We start from the raw sequence: 18,647 nt of genomic DNA on the forward strand, positions 1-18,647 counted from the left end.
AAAAAAAAAGAAGAAGAGGTGACAAACTGGCGCCACTCAGGCGCCCCTCTCTCCATCTCTTTAAAAAAAAAGAAGAAGAGGTGACAAACTGGTGACTCAGTTTGGCACAGGTCATGATCTTGGGGTCCTGGGATTGAGCCCCACGAGTCTGCTTCTCCTTCTCCTGCTCCCCCACCCCTGCTTGTGAGCGCTCCCTTTCTCTGTCAAATAAATAAATAAAAATAAAATCTTAAAAAAAAGGAGTGGAGTTCTCCCCATGTCTCCACTATGTTCAGTTTGAAAATTCCCTTTCCTCTTTGTTTGGCACTTGGACCAGAGGCCAGAGTTTCATGGTGCTGAATTTGGAGACAGGAAGAGGCAGCCAGGGGTGATAAACTATGGCTCAGGAAACCTCCGCTCTGAGTCGGTCCCAGTTTCCGATGCCTGCTACGGAGGAGGACCCATCGAGAAAGCATATTGGCTCTTAAGTGTCTGTGTCCCCTGCAGGGGTGAGGACTAAGAGCAACCAGTGGGAAACTTACATCTTCCTTTGTTCGCTTTAAGAAAAAGAAGGAGGAAGGGGTGAGGGGAAGCAGAGAGGGGTGTATGTAGAGCCAGCCGCAAGTGCCGTGGGCCACGCGTGAAACCCAGCTGTTTTCAGGTGCCCCTTGGGGGCCCGGAAGACGCCAACTCAGACTGAATGATGGCATATGGTTGTGTGTCAGGAATATTCTCCGCTGGGAGTGTGTGGGGTGAGATGTGTGAGGGTAACGAACTTGCCAGATGGCAGTCCTGGCCCTAGCCCTGTCTCCCGCTCTTGGAAGACCGATGGCACAACTGGGTGAAGGGGCTACCTGGGAACCAGTTCTGGCGACAGCAGCTGCTGAGTGGCTCTGCCCGTCCCTCTCCGGGTGCACTGGAGACCCTTAGGGCCCTAGCCTAAAAGCAGGTCCAGGTAAGCAGAAAGAGTTGCCCGCTGGCACAGCCCAGGATGCTGGGGCGGGCCTCCTGACACTAACCATGCCCTTCTTGGATTGCTCTGGGCACCTTTCTGGTTCCCCGAAATCTTGCTGTAGCCCCCCACCCAAGAGAAACTCCCGACCCCTTACATAGCCCTTACCTCTTGTCTAGCTGCGTCCGGCTGCCCTTCTCTCTTCCCCTGGGGCCATTGGCAGTTAGCACTTGTCTTGAGTACACGCAGGCCTCTTTTTCCTTTCCCCCGGCTCCTTGGAAGCCTGCCCCAGTTTGAGGCTCTCCCCGTTTTTTATAAAACCATTAACAGTAAGAAGCTCTGGGACTAACAGGTGAAGCAAGGGCCCTCTGCTTTCCAGAGCTGTGAATGGCTTGGCTGCCCCCCGTGGAGAGCAGGGAAGGGGTGGGAGGAGCACAGAGGCAGCTCTCTCGAGCCGGGGGAGCCCCGAGTGTCCCATGACATCACGTGTTATCTGGGGAGTCCGAGGAGAGGGGTACCCTCGCAGAGCAATAGGAGGGGTAGCTTCTGTTGATGGGCTGCTCCCCACGTGCCAGGCGCCGTGCTCAGGACTTGCGGAACAGTAACCTGTGTGACCCGCACCCCAGTCCTATGAGCTAGTCACTGCTCGTCCCGGACTTTACAGACGGGCAAACTCTGAGGACTTAAGTAACTTGTCAGAGGTCAGGAGGTGCAGGGGGTGGGACTGTCCTTGAGACCTGTCTCAGTTCAAAGCCTCTTCTCTTGACCCGCACACTGTGCCACCTTTGTAGTTGCCCAAGACGGCCTCGAGAGAGGAGGCCTTGCTTTTGGAAGTCCTTTTGTACTGTTTACTGGACACTTAGGCACGGACCAGGCCTTGTGCTAAGCTCGTTTGAGTCCTGCGACCACCTGTCAGATAGGTGACATTATCTCATCAGACAGACGTGCCAGGAAAGGGAGTCATGGAGAGGTGACCCGGCTTATAAGTGATTGCGTGGGGTTACCCCAAGTCCGTGAACCTCATCTCCTGACCCCCCCTCTCCCCCCCACCCCCCGGTCCCAGAAGCCACCCGGGCAGTTTGCTGTGTGTGTGGACCTACAGCGACCATCGCAGCCTGCAGATGCCTGTCCCCAAGAGCCCATGACTTCTAAGCTGGCGGGCCGTTCTGCTTCGGAGCAGGGAGGAGCTGAGGGAAGGCAGGACACACGGGGCCTGGGCAGGGGTTACTTCCTCGCTCGCAAGTCGGTTGGATGAGAAGTGAGGATCCAGATTGCTTTTAAGCACATTTTCGTTTTCTCCCCTCCCTCCCTTTCCAAATCAGGGTGAAGGTTGCCGAACCGTCCCCCTGGCTGGACATGTGGGGTTTGACAGCTTGCCCGACCAGCTGGTGAATAAGTCAGTCAGCCAGGGCTTCTGCTTCAACATCCTGTGCGTGGGTGAGTATTTCCCTAGCAGGAAATTCTATTACAGAATATGGATCCTTAATGGCTGGATGTGGCTTGGCAGGTAATTAGGTTAAATACTGTGTCATTCTGGTCTATTTGCAAAAGTGTCTTCCCCCCTCTTCCTCTTTTATCCGTCTGTTTGCTTTTGCGAGCAGCCGTCTGTGATGATATTTTTCCCCGGTCAGACCAGAATACAGGGCCGTACGTTGGGGGGAAACTGAGCCATGTGACACCCAGTGGAAATTTTGTAAGGGAGCTGGCTGGCTCAGCTACCGCGGTCAAGTTCACTTGGACGTCAACAAATAGGAGCCAGGGCAGAATGGGAAGGCCGACTGATGGGTGTGGTAGGCGCCTGCCCACCGGGTGTGGGCTTGGGCAGTGGGCTGGGGCCGTTTGCTCTTAGCCCTGTAATGCTCTGTACAGTTTGAGCTCAAGGGTGCAAAAGTTCTTTTATTCCCTTTAAACATACCTCCATCCAGCAGCGCCTGGGTGGCTCTGTCGGTGAAGCGTCTGCCTTCGGCTCCGGTCACGATCCCAGGGTCCTGGGATGGAGTCCCACATCGGGCTCCCTGCTCAGCGGGAAGCCTGCTTCTCCCTCTGACTGCCGCTCCCCCTGCTTGCGTGCTCTCTCTCTCTCTGACAAATAAATAAATAAAATCTTAAAAAAAAAAAAGCATATCTCCACCAGGACCTTTAGTCTGGAATGTGGGAACCAAGCCTTAGTCACCTCTAGTGTGCTAATCACAGCGCCAAGGGAATTCAGTAATGTCTGCGAAATGAATGAATGAGTTAACCCCATGGGAACCACTCATTATATTTCTCAAACCCTTTCCCCAGTAGCAGTTGAGTCCTTACTAGGACTCTGTGAATGAGCAGAGTGAGTAGCGTTTGTACCTTCACAGAGCAGATGGAGACCCAGACATTTGGGGAGGCTAAGAGACGTGACCCGGGCGGCACAGAGGAAGTGCTGGAGTGCGGACAAGGCCCCAGGTCTGGCTGATCCGTTGGCCCTCCTCCCGCTTTCCTAACTGCTTCCAGCGATGTCTCTTAAGAACACAAAGGCACTCTGGAAAGGGTCAAACACCAACCCAACAAATGGGAGGAACAAGAGTTCCTTGACATTCTGTAAGAATCTCTCCTTAGACCTTCAAAAGTCCCGAATTTGCAAACACGATCATAGCGTATGATTTTCACTCTCTTGTGCAGCAAAGTATACCCGCGCATTTTCAGTGCCTTACTTCCAAACCTTAATGATTGTATAAACACTATAATAGAGTGCGTTTTCCTGCTGGTTGGAACACTCAGACGCTTTGCTGATTGCCGTTCTTATTTTTCTAGAGAGTATATGGGGATTCATTCATATTGAGGCTCTGACCACGGCTGAGTTGTATATTTTACTCATTAATATCGTCTAAAATTCTGTTTTCTTTTTTTTTTAAGATTTTATTTATTTATGTGACCCAGAGACAGCCAGCGAGAGAAGGAACACAGGCAGGGGGAATGGGAGAGGAAGAAGCAGGCTCCCAGCAGAGGAGCCTGATGTGGGGCTCGATCCCATGACGCCGGGATCACGCCCTGAGCCAAAGGCAGCCTCTTAATGACTGAGCCACCCAGGTGCCCCTAAAATTCTGTTTTCTAACTAGAGTCGTTCATTTTCTTGGACTCTTTCTATTTCTTCTCCATCCTTAGCGCTCTTTCTTGATCACTTCGTGTAGAAGAGTAACTATGTACCCAGGGACGAGTAGAGAACAGGGAGGCCACTTCTCACTATGGATGACAGGCAGTCGGCTAGGCTCACTCACTGGCTGAATGACTCCCTCCCACACATCAGCTTGGGAACCCAGGAGATGGCGATATGTGCTTCACAGAATCACATGTCATGGGCCTCGGCATTCAGAGCTAGGCCAGCAAGTCTACTCGTGGTGATGATGAGATGCTTTTAGGAGAAGGGTACAAAAGAAATAGAAGCCACGCTGATCAACATGGAGATGCCATCACATCCAATATTAGCACTGCCAAATCGCTCCGATCTTTGGCCGTTGGCCAACTTATTTTGCATAATATTTGATTACTGAAAAATTTCCGCATAAACATATTGGATTCCCTTGGCATTCCTCCCAGAGCTCAGTATGACCTGCAGTGAAGCTGAGGAATTGCGAAGTGACGTGACAGGCCCACCCTCATCAACCTTTCAACTAAGTGCAGTTGGGCGGGTGAATGAGGCTTTAGGAGGGAGGCCACAGAAATCAGAATGGCTCTCCGAGGGCCAGCGGTGTAGTGCAATTGGACCTGGGGACCGTGGGCTCCCCTAGGGCCCTGAAGAGGAGGCAGCCAAGCACAAGGCAAAGTGAGTGGGAGAAATAGTAAACGCTTGTCCTTGAGTTCCCACCCAGGCACAGGACAGCTATAACCGCTTTGGCGTGCACCTGCTGGGGTGAGATGACTCAACTGCCCCAGACCCTTCAAGAGGGGAGGGGTAGGAAGGAGATCCTCTGCCCCAAAGAGTCACCCCCTCTCTTTCTTTCCACACCTACCAAGTCCCAGGAAATCACCCTATTAGCCCCCCTCTTGGCGCTGCGGGTTTGCTCAGTGGAGGCCCCCAGCTGGACTGGGATCCTTTCATTCCCCATCCCTGATCCAAACAAGCCGGCAGCCTTCGAATCCTGCTCTCCGTCTGTTCTCACAACCCTGTCATTGCTCAGAGAACCCACAATTTGGGCCAAGGTCACGAGTGGTTGAGATGGGCTCTCAGGCTGCAATCTCAGCCCAGCCATGGGGCTAGGTGCTGGCACTGGCTTGGCCAAGGGTCCGTAGCTTGCCTGCTGAAGGTGATCTTTTCTCTCGCAGGACTTTCGGTGGCCGTTCCTTCATGCTGACCGCCTGTGCGTAACTATCAGGTTTACTCCCGTAATGACTGTTCTCAAACGAGTCTGTTTGGGCAGAGACTATGTTCCCCCAAAGGATTTTCTTTTCTTTTCTCGTAAGGCATGTTAAGTGTAACAGAGACCTAAGACGTTTTGATCACAGCATTTTTTATCCGGGTGCTGGGCTACTGACCGTAGAAGTCCAAGCCCCAGCAGGGTGAGTACCCTCCAGCCTGATGGAGGTGTGTGCCTGTGCACACAGTGCACGGTGGGATTGAGAGAGAGAAGGTTTATGAATCCAGAGCCTAATTCATATGTAAGGGTACCGATAAATGGCACCCACAGTTATTATTTTTAGAGGGCTAGGCACATGGGTGTGGGCATATCATGACTCCTCTCGAACAGATTTTCTATGTTGACAATAATTACTGAGGGGGTGATGTTGCCCTCTCCCTCCCCAGCCCCCCCACCCCCAACAAAAACCATAGGCTAATCGCTTAGCTCTGGAAATTGCAAAGATCCCTCGATCCTAGATCTAGTGCAGGAGGCCTCCGAGGAGCCCCTGGAGCCAGCAGGACAAACGTCCCGGGGCCCGTCGCTCTGCACGGCTGGGAAGGAGCTCCGGAGAGATGCTGCGCTCCGAATGTGCCGGCCACAGTAATGCCTGTGAGGAGCGCAGAGCGTCATAACGATAATATTTACTTTGAAGCTGCTCAGGATTCCAGGCTCAACTGGGCCGTGTTGAACTTGGAATAAGACACTTAGGAGAAGCAGATCTGCAAGAGGGTGGGGGAGCCGGCTCCAGCACACCCCTGTGGGCCAGGCTTCGGCAAGGTCAGGAAGGAGCCGAGGGCAAGGTTAGAGAGCCAGCCATGACCTTGTCTCTGTCGATAGGCTCCCTGGAGTTCCTGGAGTGTTTCCTTTTGAACACCTTTTGAACTCGGGAGACGTCTCTCTTGGTGGCTTCCCACGTTTCGGAGCTGGCAGAGACCTTGGCTTCAGGGACCGCGAGCTCCCTGCAGACAGGGATGGGGGCTGTCCTGTTCCCTGTTGTATCTTTAGTCCCTAAAATTGCACGTGGCTCCGACTAGAGGCCCTGCGAACATTTGTCGAAGGCCCAAGTGGCAAGTGGGACACACTGGGGCATACTGGTTATACGTCTGGGCGCCAGTGTCTGACTCAGGGCCCGCTCTGCTACGGATTCCTTTGCGACCCTAGACCAGTTCCTTCGTCCACAGGTTACAGATGAGGAAGGTAAGGTGCAGAGAGACCGGGGAGTGCGGCGAATTCACCCAGCTGGCAAGTAGCTTGGCTGACCCTTCCGTTACTGAAGGACAAATAATAGTACCTACCTCCTAGGTCTATTGTGGGGAACAGGGGAGCTACTGGCACAGCCGTGCCTGGCACATCGTGGCTGCTCCAGAAGCCATCGCTATTATTATGAGTCCAGCCTGTTTGTTTTCTGAGGAAAGAGACCGGGGCCCAGCGAGGGGACCGCTTCTGGCCGGGCATCACCTGGCTGGGCCTCTGCGTCCGCCCTCCCCCACCCCCGCTTGCAAGGACTTAATGACACAAGGTGCCAGAAGATTCGGGCGTTTGCAGCAGATGAGGAAAAAGGCTGAGTAGAGAGGTCAACAGTGGATTATCCCAGGGAGTGTAGTTTGAAAAAGCGTATTTCACATTACACGTTTTAAATAGAAATGCTATTTAAAAAACCGGGTGTTTCCAGCATCTTTTCTCCATTAAACAAAGCGAGATGGAATCCTCTGGGCCGGTGGTGACGACCTGAAAAGGGTTAAGAAATCCTGCTGTCTGTCCGAGGAGGGAGGAGGGGAGAGAAATTGACCCCTGGGGACTCCCCAGGTTTCCTGCTGGAATCTGCCAAGTCCCCACCTTCCTGCAGGGGTGTGGAGTCCCCGATGCTGGGCCCAGGGCAGCGTGGGAGGGGGCTGCATCCTCCGCTCAGGCTGGGCCCGTGCCAACCATGAAGAGGGGCCCCTGCAGCCCGCAGGCTCCACACTGATGGCAGAGTGGGACGGGAGCCCTCCACAGCCACGGGACTAGCTCGCTTGCTTCTCTGCCCTCTTCTCATGTTGCATGTGTCATAATTCCCGGGACACCCGCGGGTTCTTTTCTTCCACTCATCATTGGGCATCTAATTTCCATAGCCCTTTGGTGTTGGCAGGCATTCTCGTGGTCATTTGGCCTGCCGCTCCTCCCTGCTGCCCTGCCCTGCCCTGCCTGGCCGGTCTGCATTCCTCCGGCCGGCAAACACAGCAGCCTGGCCCCAGGCCTCTGTGTGCACCTGGGCTAGGCCCTCTGGGGAGTACGGGAAGATGCCCCATCCCTGGCTCTCTGAGGATCCTGGGGATCAGGGGCCCAGGAGCCAGCTCTGGATGCTGGGGAGACAGGGCTCAGCATTCTAGGAGCTGCGGGGTGTTCAGCCAAGAGCTCACGGAAGGGGGCAGGTGGGGATGTCCGTGGAAGGTTCATCAGGCACACACAAAGATGGGCTCGAATGGTGCTGGAATCTCCGCTCCCAGAGGGAAGGTGAGTTAGGGGTGAGGGACCCACCCCCCGTGTTCCCACCTCAGAGGGGCTGGTCCCCTGTGCAACTGAGCTGCACCCCCCCTTGGGCGGGGAGGGGGTGCTACATTCCGTTGCTTGGCCAAGTCTGTCACTTCCCACTGCAAAGGCCCCACCTCACCAAATTTTTCTTGAGACCCAAATACTTCCTGTTCCTTTAGGGAGGGGGAAAAGTTGGGGGGGCCTCTTCTGGGAGAATCTTTGCTGCTAATAGGTATAGCAGACCTTGGCTGGAAACATGATCTGTGGGAGGGACCATTTCCCTGCACCCTGGCAATCCGGCACGTTCGTCAGACCTGGCCATGAACGTTGGCTGGGGGGCTGGGGAGCCAGGCTGAGTTGAATGTTCTTCTTGTTCTCTCGCTCACCAATCTCAACACACACAGAAAGCTCTCATTGGAGACAGAGATTGGAAAAAGCACCTCCTGTTTTCGTCGCTCATTATTCAGGATAAAAGGCAGCGAGATGCAAAGCTAGACACACCCAGAGGGCGGAAGGGGAGGGGTCCATTTGCATTTACACGTTGTACGTCTCCTGCCGGGGAGCTGAAGAGCCGGGTGGTCTAGGTATTCAAAAGGCAATCTGGGGGTGATTAGCTACTGAATCCTTTATTCCTGGCATTCCTGAATCGCTTGGTGGGGGGCGGGGTGGAAGCCCAAATACGGTTTGGATCTCTGGAGATGACAAGCCTCTGTAGCGCCCAGCCCAGCTTGTGGCCTCCTGTCACGTTCCTGCCCAACTCCCAGGCCACCAATTCTCCTCCAATGTCTTCTTTCCCTGAAGAGACCCCTTGGCTCCTGGCAGTGGCTTGACCTCCCTCGGGTCTCCCAGGAATGACCTCCAAAAAACCTTCACCGGTCTCCACAGGCTTTCCCCCACTCCTCTCCCTGGTGTGAAAGTCAAGACTTGGAATTCCAATGGTTTAATTTATTAGTATCCCGCAGGCTGTTAGTTAAACAAACAAATGACTGGTTTGTTTGAAATTTAAGGAGAAGAAGAATCTGTGGCCTGCTAACTTCCCTCCCCATTAGCTAAAAATGGCCTCCCCACTGGGAGACACATCCGGGCATGTGCAGAGCACAGTCTGGGCCTGGCGGGGAGGTGAGGTGGCGATGAAAAGGAGAGGATATTTATTTGACAAGGGACCTCTGTCCCTTTCTTTTAAAATCGAAAACAGCCCTTTAATTTTTATTACAAAAGCTATGCATGTTCCACGTAGAAAACTTGGAAAATACACAGAAGCCTGAAGAGAGAAATGAACACCGCACATCACCCCCACCACGCAGTGCTAGCCCTCTGGGTAAGAGTATATTGTGTGTCCTTCTGGACTTTTTCCAGGCGTAACTGCTACCTCTCTAGCACTGCCTGTAACAGACGTTCTTTTTCTGACGATAAAAGCCATGCATCCTCAACCTTCAAATGACACAAAAATAGGAAGACTAAGAGGAAAATTACCCCAGTTCCACTTCCTGAGACGCTACTGTTGAGACGTTGATGCAGTTCCTTTCAGTCTCTCTCACTTACCTGAGTGCCAACAGTCTATCTAGTTTTATCCGCTCTTATTGTGTACGGGCTCCCACGCCAATGAACATACGTCCAAACCATGATGGGGGATGGCTGCACGGCCGTGGCATGAACGGACCATAATTTCCTCTTTTGTTTTTCAGGAGAGACAGGTTTGGGCAAGTCTACCCTCATGGACACCCTGTTCAACACCAAGTTTGAGGGGGAGCCGGCCACCCACACACAGCCAGGTGTCCAGCTCCGGTCCAATACCTATGACCTCCAAGAGAGCAACGTGGGGCTGAAGCTGACCATTGTCAGCACGGTGGGCTTTGGGGACCAGATCAACAAGGAGGACAGGTAAGGAAGGCAATGGGGCCCGGAGGCTGGTGGGAGGAGCTCACCACGGGGTCCTGCCTGGACGTCCTCCCAAAATGGCGCGTGCAGGCCGCAGACACCTCAGGGCTCCGCCTCCGCCCAGGGTCCCAGTTCCCACCAACCATTCCACTCCACGCGCTCTGCCAAAAGAAAGGCGTCTTTCCAGTGTGCGTGGGCGAGGTCTCCGTTCCATGTGGCAGACATGTATTGAGCTCCTTCCTGCCTTGTGCCAGGCGCTGCTATGCCCTGACAATCTAAAAAGGAATGACTTTGTCTCTGCCCTTGAGGCACTCACCGGGGAGACCGGTTTTGAACAAATAAGCTCCATCGAGTGTGATGTGCTTCGGAAAGGACGGGGTACGAAGAGGTGAAGGACAAGTAACAATGAGCACCTAAAGGAGAGGACAGTCAGTTCCATGTGGGGAGGTCAGGGAGGCCTTCACAGAGGAAGTGCCTCCTGAGTGGGCCCTTGAGGGATGAACTCTTTTGCCGGCCAGACAAGGCAACGGAGGGAAGGGCAGCCCAGGCTGGGGGAGCGCTTGTACAAAGGCAAAGAGGTGTAGAAGATGATGGCAGATTCTAGGGATCTGTCGAGTGCAGAAGCGGATTGACTGCGAGCTGATGAAGCTAAAGCTGCCAAGGTCCTGTAACTAATTATTAGTCATAATGTTGTGCTGTCTTTCTGGAGGGCCCTTCTCATTGCATAAGCTTAAGGTCCCACAGTACCCGTGTCTGCCCCTGGGCTGCTGCTTGGCGTGAGTGAGGGGAAGGTAGGCGGAGATGAGCCTGAAGAGGGAAGCAGGAGTCAGATCAGGGGGGCATTTCTAGAATGTGCAGACACGGAGCCATTGAGAGGTTTTATGAAGTAGAATGAGATAGTCTCAGGGCACCTGCGTGGCTCAGTCAGTTAAGTGTCTGCTTTCGGCTCAGGTCGTGATCTCGGGGTCCAGCGATCAAGCCCCGCGTTGGGCTCCCTCCCCGCTCAGTGGGGAGTCTGCTTCTCCCTCTCCCTCTGCTCTTCTCCACCGCTTGTGCTCTCTTTCTCTCTCAAATAAATAAATAAAATCTTTAAAAAAAAAGAATGGGATAGTCTGACTGGCCTTGAAGTAGGTTCTTTGGAAGGGTAGGGGGAGCAGGAAGCCCCGTTAAGAGACTATTGGACCAATTAGGTCGAGGCCAGAGGTAACACAGGTGCTGAGATGGGAAAGAGGAGGTAGGTTTGGTAAATATCGAGTAGGTAGAATCAACAGGACTCTAGACAGAGACTTGGTGTGGGGTCGTGAAGGCAAAAGAAGAATCTAGAAAGAGGCCCAGACTTCTGGCTTTGGAGAGTGGACAAATGGTGGTGGCATTCGGTAGGAAAACTCATATAAGAGAATCACGTTCTAAAAGAACCAGCTGTGTTTTGGACCTGTTGAGGTTGAGCTGTCCGTGGACTACCGAGACCCCTGATGACCTTCGGTGGCAGGCAGCTGAATACACAGGGGTTAGAGGTCGGCAGAGGGTCTGCGCTGGAAATAGCGATTTGGATTATCGAGGTATAGGTGCTATGTTCCAACCGCAGACCCACGTAAGATCACCCGGGCATCGGAGTGCGGGGTGGTGAGCACGGGGCTACAGACAAAAACCTTAGGATGTTAAGTCAGCAGATGGAGCAAATGACACATTCTGGAAAAAGAATGAACAGGAATATGCAGAGAGGTAGGAGGAGAGACTGCAGGGGGTGAGAATGGAGTGTGAGTGAGGGGTGGGGCGGCTCAGACACCGGGATGTGTTGAGGGCTGGGGTCAGGGAGGGGGTCAGGCACCATCCGCATTTAACTAGACGTCACGTGGTTATCACAATGCCCATCTCAGAAAAGGCCATTCATCATTTTAGGCAGTGTCTGCCCATCCTTTGAGGATTCTCTTGCTTCTTAGCTGAACTGGATCCCCAATTCTCCTATTTCTCCCTTGAAGTTCCAACAGCCGTACATTTAGCTTCTTAATAATTGAACTGAACTTTGTTTTTCATTTGAAATTCTAGACGGATACCTCTGCTTTTTATCGCTTTGCGTATTATGCTAATTGTGCTTGGTTGAGAATAAATTGGACCCTGGGGAAAGGGGATGGGTATTTGGGGTCATCTCAGCTGCAGACGGCTCAGGATCTTTTCAATTAAATTTCTCACATTTCTCGGCAACATACATTTAACATATCTGACATTGGAAACGGCTTTGGTAATGACGGTTTGAGAGGACTGAGCTGATACGGCCCCTTAGAGGCTAATCTACTTCCATTACTTTGGTAATATTCTTATTGTTTTTCCTGATTATAAACATGATGCATACTAATACAAAATCAAATAATACAAACTCAAGTAAGTAGAAATGAAAAGCCTCTCAGAAACTGGGCTGGAGAGCAGGGCTGGGGCAAGCCCCAGGGATTCGTAATAAAAAGCAGTGTTTTCTCCATACTGATGGGATCATTTGGGCATAGATACGTGTCAGTATAGCCGCACTGAGGCAGAGCGCCAGAATGCGAGCCTTCACCCACGGTGCGTGGTCTTCTAAGAAGAGCAGTGATTAAGGCCAGACCCTGGGGAAAGCCACTTGTTTAAAAGAGGCAGGAGCATGGGGCGCCTGGCTGGCTCTGTTGGTGAAGCATCTGTCTTTGGCTCAGGTCTTGATCCCGGGGTCATGTTCCCCACCCCCCTTCCGCCTGACTCCCTGCTCAGCAGGGAGCCTACCTCTCCCTCTCCCTCTGCCCCTCCCTTTGGTTGTGCTCTCTCTCTCTCTCTGTCAAATAAATGGATACAATCTTTAAAAAAAAAAAAAAGGTGCTGGAGCAAAAGGAACTCAAGAGGGAGACTGAGGACAGGCTGGAAAGAGGTGTGATTGGGAATTTAGGCTTTGGTCTCAGACCGACCTGGGTTCAGATCGCATCTTGCCACTGATTAACCCAGCGATGTGAGACAAGGGTTTTGTGCCGCTCTCAGCCTATTGATAACTAACGCTGTGGCTGGTCCGACCCTTGTGGTCCTTAGGATTGCAAGATGCTCTCAGCAGTAAACATCAGGGAACTTGGAGACCAGAAAGGTTTATTATTCACAGGTCCTGGAAAGCACAGGGCACAGCTGGGACTACACAGTGAGGTCGCAGGGGAGAGAGAGCAGGCGTGAGTCTGGGGTTCTGCTTTTTTTGAGATGGAGGGTTTAGGTCTAGGATTTGGTAGGCTTGCTCTAGAGGGGAGAATTTATTTATTTATTTATTTATTTATTGGTTTTTATTTATTCACTTGAGAGACAGCGCGTGAGAGAGAGAGCACACAAGCCGGGGGAGGGGGAGGGTAGAGGAAGAGGGAGAAGCAGACTCCCCACTGAGCAGGGAGCCTGACATGGTGCTCCATCCCGGGATCCCACGATCATGACCTGAGCCAAAGGCAGACGCCCAACCTACTGAGCCACCCAGGCACCCCTAGATGGGTGAATTTAAAACATAAGAAGGAGAATTTAGAGCAGCGGAAGAGAAAAAAACAAGTGGCCCAAACGGTCCCTTAGGGAAGTCAACCAAGATTTCTGAAACAAAGGAGCCCCTCGGGGGCGGTGGGAGGATGGAGGGCTGACTCTTTACCTTTAGGTGGCTGGCAGTGTGTTTATTCGAGATAGTCAGTTGTCTTTGAAGTGGATGCCTCGGCCATCAAACTTAAATCAGGCACTTGCATGGCAAAAAAGGAAAACCAACTCTCAGAACTTGCATTGTAAGACACTTAAATTCTCTATGGCTCAGTTTTCTCACCTATAAAGTGGGGATGATGATAATACTAATATCTACCCTAGAGGATTGTGGTGAGGCATACTTGACATTTCTGGTATATGAAATGCTTCAACAGTGCCAGGCACAGGGGCACCTGCGTGGCTCAGTCGGTGAAGCGTCTGCTTTTGGCTCAGGTCATGATCCCAGGCTCCTGGGATCGGCCTGGGTCAGGCTCCTTGCTCCACAGGGAGCCTGCTTCTCCCTCTCCCTCTGCTGCTCCCCGCCACTCATTCTCTCTCTCTCTCTCAAATAAATAAATAAATTCTTTAAAAAAAAAAAACACTGCCTGGCACAGAGTAACTAACGAACAGAAGATACTGTTATGATGATGACTTTTATTGGTAGAAGAGTCAAGGGAGAGTTGTGCTGTGTAGCATAACGGAGGCAATGATAAATGGACCTGAAAAATATCCGTTGGGTGTGGCAACATGAAGGTCATGAATACACCAAGGAATAATAATTCCAGGGAAGCTGTGGGTGGAAGCTAACTTGCCATGAGTGAATGGAAGGTAAGTAAGTAAAGGCATCAGAATAACAAAAAGAGCAACAGGACAGAGAAGTGAGACCAAGATCAAGTTCGTGTTTACACGGGAATTTGGCATATGTAAGTCAGCAGGGAAAGAATGGACTGTTCAAGAAACTGTGCTGGGAAAATAGGCCATCCATTAGGAAAAAATAAAATGAGACCGTCCCACACAAACACTAGTCACAAAAATAGATTCCAGATGGATTAAAAACAAATTCTAAAAATATAAGGAGAAAATATAGGAGAATGTTTTTATAGCTTTAGGGGTAGAGAAGGTTTTTCTAATCGTGACACAAAAATCCCAAAGCCATATAAGAAAAGATCGACAGATTTAAACTTATTAAAATAAAAAGAAAACCTTTTGCAAACTGAAAGATGCTCTTAACAAAAGTAAAGAAACTACAAATAGAAGATATTTGCAACCTATATTACAAACAAAGGATTTTTCTAAATTGTAAAGAGAGCTTCTACAGTTCAATGAGAAATAAACAGGTAATTGACAGAAGGGGGGAAAATGGAAATTGACAACTAACATACCAACAGATGTTCATCTAATGTCACCAGTGATTAGGGAAGTGCAAAAGGAAAAATGGAATACTTTTTATCCATCAGATTTGCAAAAATAAAAGATAAAAGTACAGTGGCTGCTAACATCGGCTAATTTCATTCATGTTTCTGGCAATGTAAATGGGTACAGATGTTTTAGAGGGCAGATCTGGTGGGACCTATTAAAATTCTTAATGTGAACACCTTATGATCCAGCAGTTCCACTTTTAGGAATACAGCCGAGAGAAACAATTGCACAAGTTCATGAAAAACATACAGAAAGGATGTTCACTGCAACACTGGATATGGAATAAAAAAATTTTTTAAACAGCTGAAATTTCCACCAATAGAGCAACACAATGAGCTATGGTGCAACCGTACCATGCAATAAATACATTTGGCAGTTTAAAAGAATGCAGATCTGTGTGCACTCACGTGGGTGTGTTATTAAGTGAAAAGAAGGGTTGCAGAATGATACACAGATCATGATGCCATTTGCATAAATCCACCCTTCCCAATGAAACACCAAACACCCCTCCATATAAATACATAGAAAAAGACCTTCAAGGTGAACCAACAAACTGAAAATAGTAGTTACCTCTGAGGAGGGGAGCATAAGTACACGTATGGGTTATGCAATTAAGAATAAATTTTAAACAAGAATGAAGTCTTAAAAAAGGAAGCAGATAAAGTGGGTGTAGACCGCTCATTTAAAAAGCTTTCCTGAACTGGGAAAAAGAGATAAGGCAGTGTGTAGAGGGAGGGAAAGAGGTCAGGAGCGACTTTTTTTTTTTAAGTTTATTTGTTTTTTGTAGTAATCTCTACACCCAACGTGGGGCTCGAGCTCATGACCCCGAGATCAAGAGTCGCATGCTCTTTGGACTGAGCCAGCTAGGCACCCCCAGGGGTGATGTTTTTGAGGCTGAGAGAGAGGATGAGGGCTTGAACAGGAGCAGAAGCTTCTAGGACAGAGAGGAGGAGGCAGGTATAAGAGAAAGAATCCACGACATCCAGTAGCCAAATTGGCGTGGGGGATCTAGTTCAGTTGATAACATTATACTAAATGCCAACTTTGTGCCTGATACGGTGTGAGGTGCCAGGAATACTAAGAAATAAGGAAGCTGTAGTTTAATGGAAGGGACTAATACGGAGCATACAAATTCTACGTAATGTAGTGAGTACCATAACAAAGGCACATGGAGAGAACTGTGGGGAAAAGAAAACGTAGCAATTGGCAGAGCCCGGTGGGAGTGTAAGGTGGAAACGAGGTGGTCAGGAATGACTGAGCTAAGTCTTGAAATCTTGCAGGATGCGCCCAAGTTAGCCAACCGGCATACTGTGGGTATTCAGTACCTATTTGCTGAATGAATGAAATACACGTTGATGGCAAAAATAAAATTTAAAAAATACCTCTAAGGTTTATATCTTTCAAGACCAAGCATATCCATTGAATGTGTTAACGAGGATGCCGATGAGAGTAGAAAACAGTCTACGATGTGTTAGGAGTGAATGAGAATGAATGAATGAATGAATAGATTATTTTTTCCAAAATATCTCCATTTATCCATTAAATATTTATTGAACTTCTGTTATATGCCAGGCTCTGTGGTAGGTGCAGAAGACAAACTCTATTCCTAAGGGAAGAAAAGACCTAGGGCAGTGGTTGGGGAGAATGCATGGTTGAGGGGGATTGAGTTGAGGAAGGATCTTTCTTTTGAGATGAGGGGAGACTTCAGCATGTTTATAGGTTGAGGAAGAGTCAGTAGGGGGCGAGGAGCTGATAGCTGAAGCAAGATTCTCAAAGAGTCTGAAAGGAATGAGAGCGAGTTCACAAAGGGTGATGATAGAAGGAGGTTGGGAAGGACTGATTGAGTTTTAGAGAGGAGGGAGTGAGGCAGGAAGTTGAACCGGTGTGAGGCTAGTGGCCCCAATTTTGTTGGTAATGTAGGAGGTAAGACCATCTCATGAGAGTGAAGATATCACGAGTAAGTTTTGGAGCTTGAGGAAAGTAGTGAAAGTTTGGAATGGTCAATGAAGGCAATGGGAAGGGAGCCAGTCAAGGTCAAGTAAGGGGATTGTCCTGCTCTATCTGAGGTTGGAGGCCATGGTTTTGGGTGCCAAGACTTCTGTGATGGCCTCTAGCTAACTTCAACAGCAGTGGTGTGGGGAGCAGAGGGCAGACCCTGAAATGTATTCATCACACAATTTGCTGGGCCGGGAGGGTGGAAGGCAAGGGCATGGTGGAGATGAAAGTGTTGATAAAAGAGTGGTTCAGGTAATCAGTTTTGGGGTTCAGCTGGGCCCGAGAAGGGGATGAGGCCAGTGAGGGGCTGATAGCCTATGAGACAATAGAGAGGTCAAGGTACCCAAGGGTTCTGTGAGGTGAAAGGTCAGGTTTAGGAGGATCCAATGTGTAAGAGGGTTGGAAAGATGAGAGGTTGTGGCCAGAGAGTGGGGAGTTAGAGAGAGGATGTGTTGGGGGGAAGCTGATCAGGCCAATGGCAAGGTGTGTCGGTGGCTGAAGTAGAGGGAGCCCGAAGGTTGTGGAGTGTAGACAATCAGGGAATAAAGAGGCTGAAGGTTGATGGGTTGTCTACGAGCACACTGCCATCACCCAGAATGGAGAGAGAAACCGCGTGGGTCAGGTGCCACCAGAAGACGATGGAATACGTCTCAAATGAAGAAAAGGTTTTACACTGAGGTAGAGGAGGAATGATCTAGAAGTGGCACTGGGGAGCTACACGAGTGCCCATTCCACTGACCCCAAGGCACACAGGTTGTGGGAGAATGAGTAGCCTACTCCGGAGAGGGCTGCTGGGTAATGATGTCCTCAGGGTTGTGGTATCCTTGCGGGGGGGCAGGGGGAAGGATTAGGTTTCCATTAGGGCAAGAGGTAGGCAAGTTCTGTGGAAAGGAAGATGACAGAGGCCAGTGCTGCTTAAACTTTCATGTTGCCTACAAGCCCCGGAGGCTCTCGAGAAGACAGAGACTCCGATCCTGTAGGTCTAGGTTGGGGACCGGGGATTCTGCATTTCCAACAAACCCACACGTCTGGCTTTGTTCCTGTAGACCTGACCTTGTGCCTCCTTGGTTTTGCTGGCCGAGATGCTGTTGCTCAAGCACGGTGTCTGTGACCAGGCCTTGTGAGTTTCCAGTGGGGGAGGGGTGCTCGGATGGCTGTGGCTACACAGAGGACCGACCGTGGGAGAGGGAGGAGACTGGGATGACCTGGAGGTGTCTAGGAAGCATGAGTGGAGGGTGGTGACCACTGCAGCCGTGGGAATGAGTGAGAGCACCCAGGGATAATGCGTGGGCAACGTGTAGAATGACGGCAAAAGATGGGTCCGGGATGGAACCTTCGAGACAGGCCAAGATTTAAGGTGAGTAAGAAGAGTTTTAGACGCAGGAGATACTGGCGGCAGTGAAGCCAGAGGGCAGTGTTTCAAGAAGGGACTGGTCAACAGTGTCCAGAAAGATGACAATTGAAAAGTGCCTGCTGAGAGGTATAATCATTAGTTTTTTATAATGTGACTGTTTAAGAAACCCAAGGTAATCAATCATCTGGAAAACAATTCTAACGAATACCAGTTCAGTTAGGTAGCCAGTTTCAAAAGAGACACGAAGAAAACCATGGACTTCTTATCAACCGACAATAACTAGCTAGAAAATATTATGGAACAGAAGACCCCGTTCACAGTAAAAACCCCTTACTCTATCCTGCCCACAGACCCTATGTGATCTGTCCCCTGCTCCCTCGCTTACTTCATCTTTTACTGTTCTTGGTCCCCCCCTTTTTTAAAGTAGACTCCACACCCAGCCTGGGCCCAGTGTGGGGCTTGAACTCACGACCCTGAGATCAAGAACTGAGCTGAGATCAAGAGTCGAATGCTTAACCAACTGAGCCACCCAGGTGCCCCTGTTCTTATTTTTAAAAAGGTGAAATTCACACAACATAAAATGGACTATTTTAAAGTGAACAACTTAGTGGCATTTAATACATTCACAATGTGGTGCGACCGTCCCCTCTGCCTCGTTCCAAACATTGTCATCGCCCCAAAGGAAACACTGAGCACT

General features: G+C 50.4%; 1 protein-coding gene across 4 annotated transcripts in view; it reads left to right on the top strand.

Moving 5' to 3' along the window:
- The window catches only part of SEPTIN6 (septin 6), a 64,106-nt gene that overhangs the window by 14,882 nt on the left and 30,577 nt on the right, over positions 1–18,647 (top strand). For all 4 annotated transcript variants that reach the window (XM_040628616.1, XM_040628599.1, XM_040628607.1 and 1 more), the window contains exons 2-3: positions 2,254–2,368; positions 9,495–9,690. In XM_040628616.1, the coding sequence (XP_040484550.1) occupies positions 2,254–2,368; positions 9,495–9,690 (311 nt within the window). The remainder of the gene's footprint in view (positions 1–2,253; positions 2,369–9,494; positions 9,691–18,647) is intronic.

Source organism: Ursus maritimus (genome assembly GCF_017311325.1).
Source record: "Ursus maritimus isolate PB19 chromosome X unlocalized genomic scaffold, ASM1731132v1 scaffold_X1, whole genome shotgun sequence".
NCBI classification, from domain to species: Eukaryota; Metazoa; Chordata; class Mammalia; order Carnivora; family Ursidae; genus Ursus; species Ursus maritimus.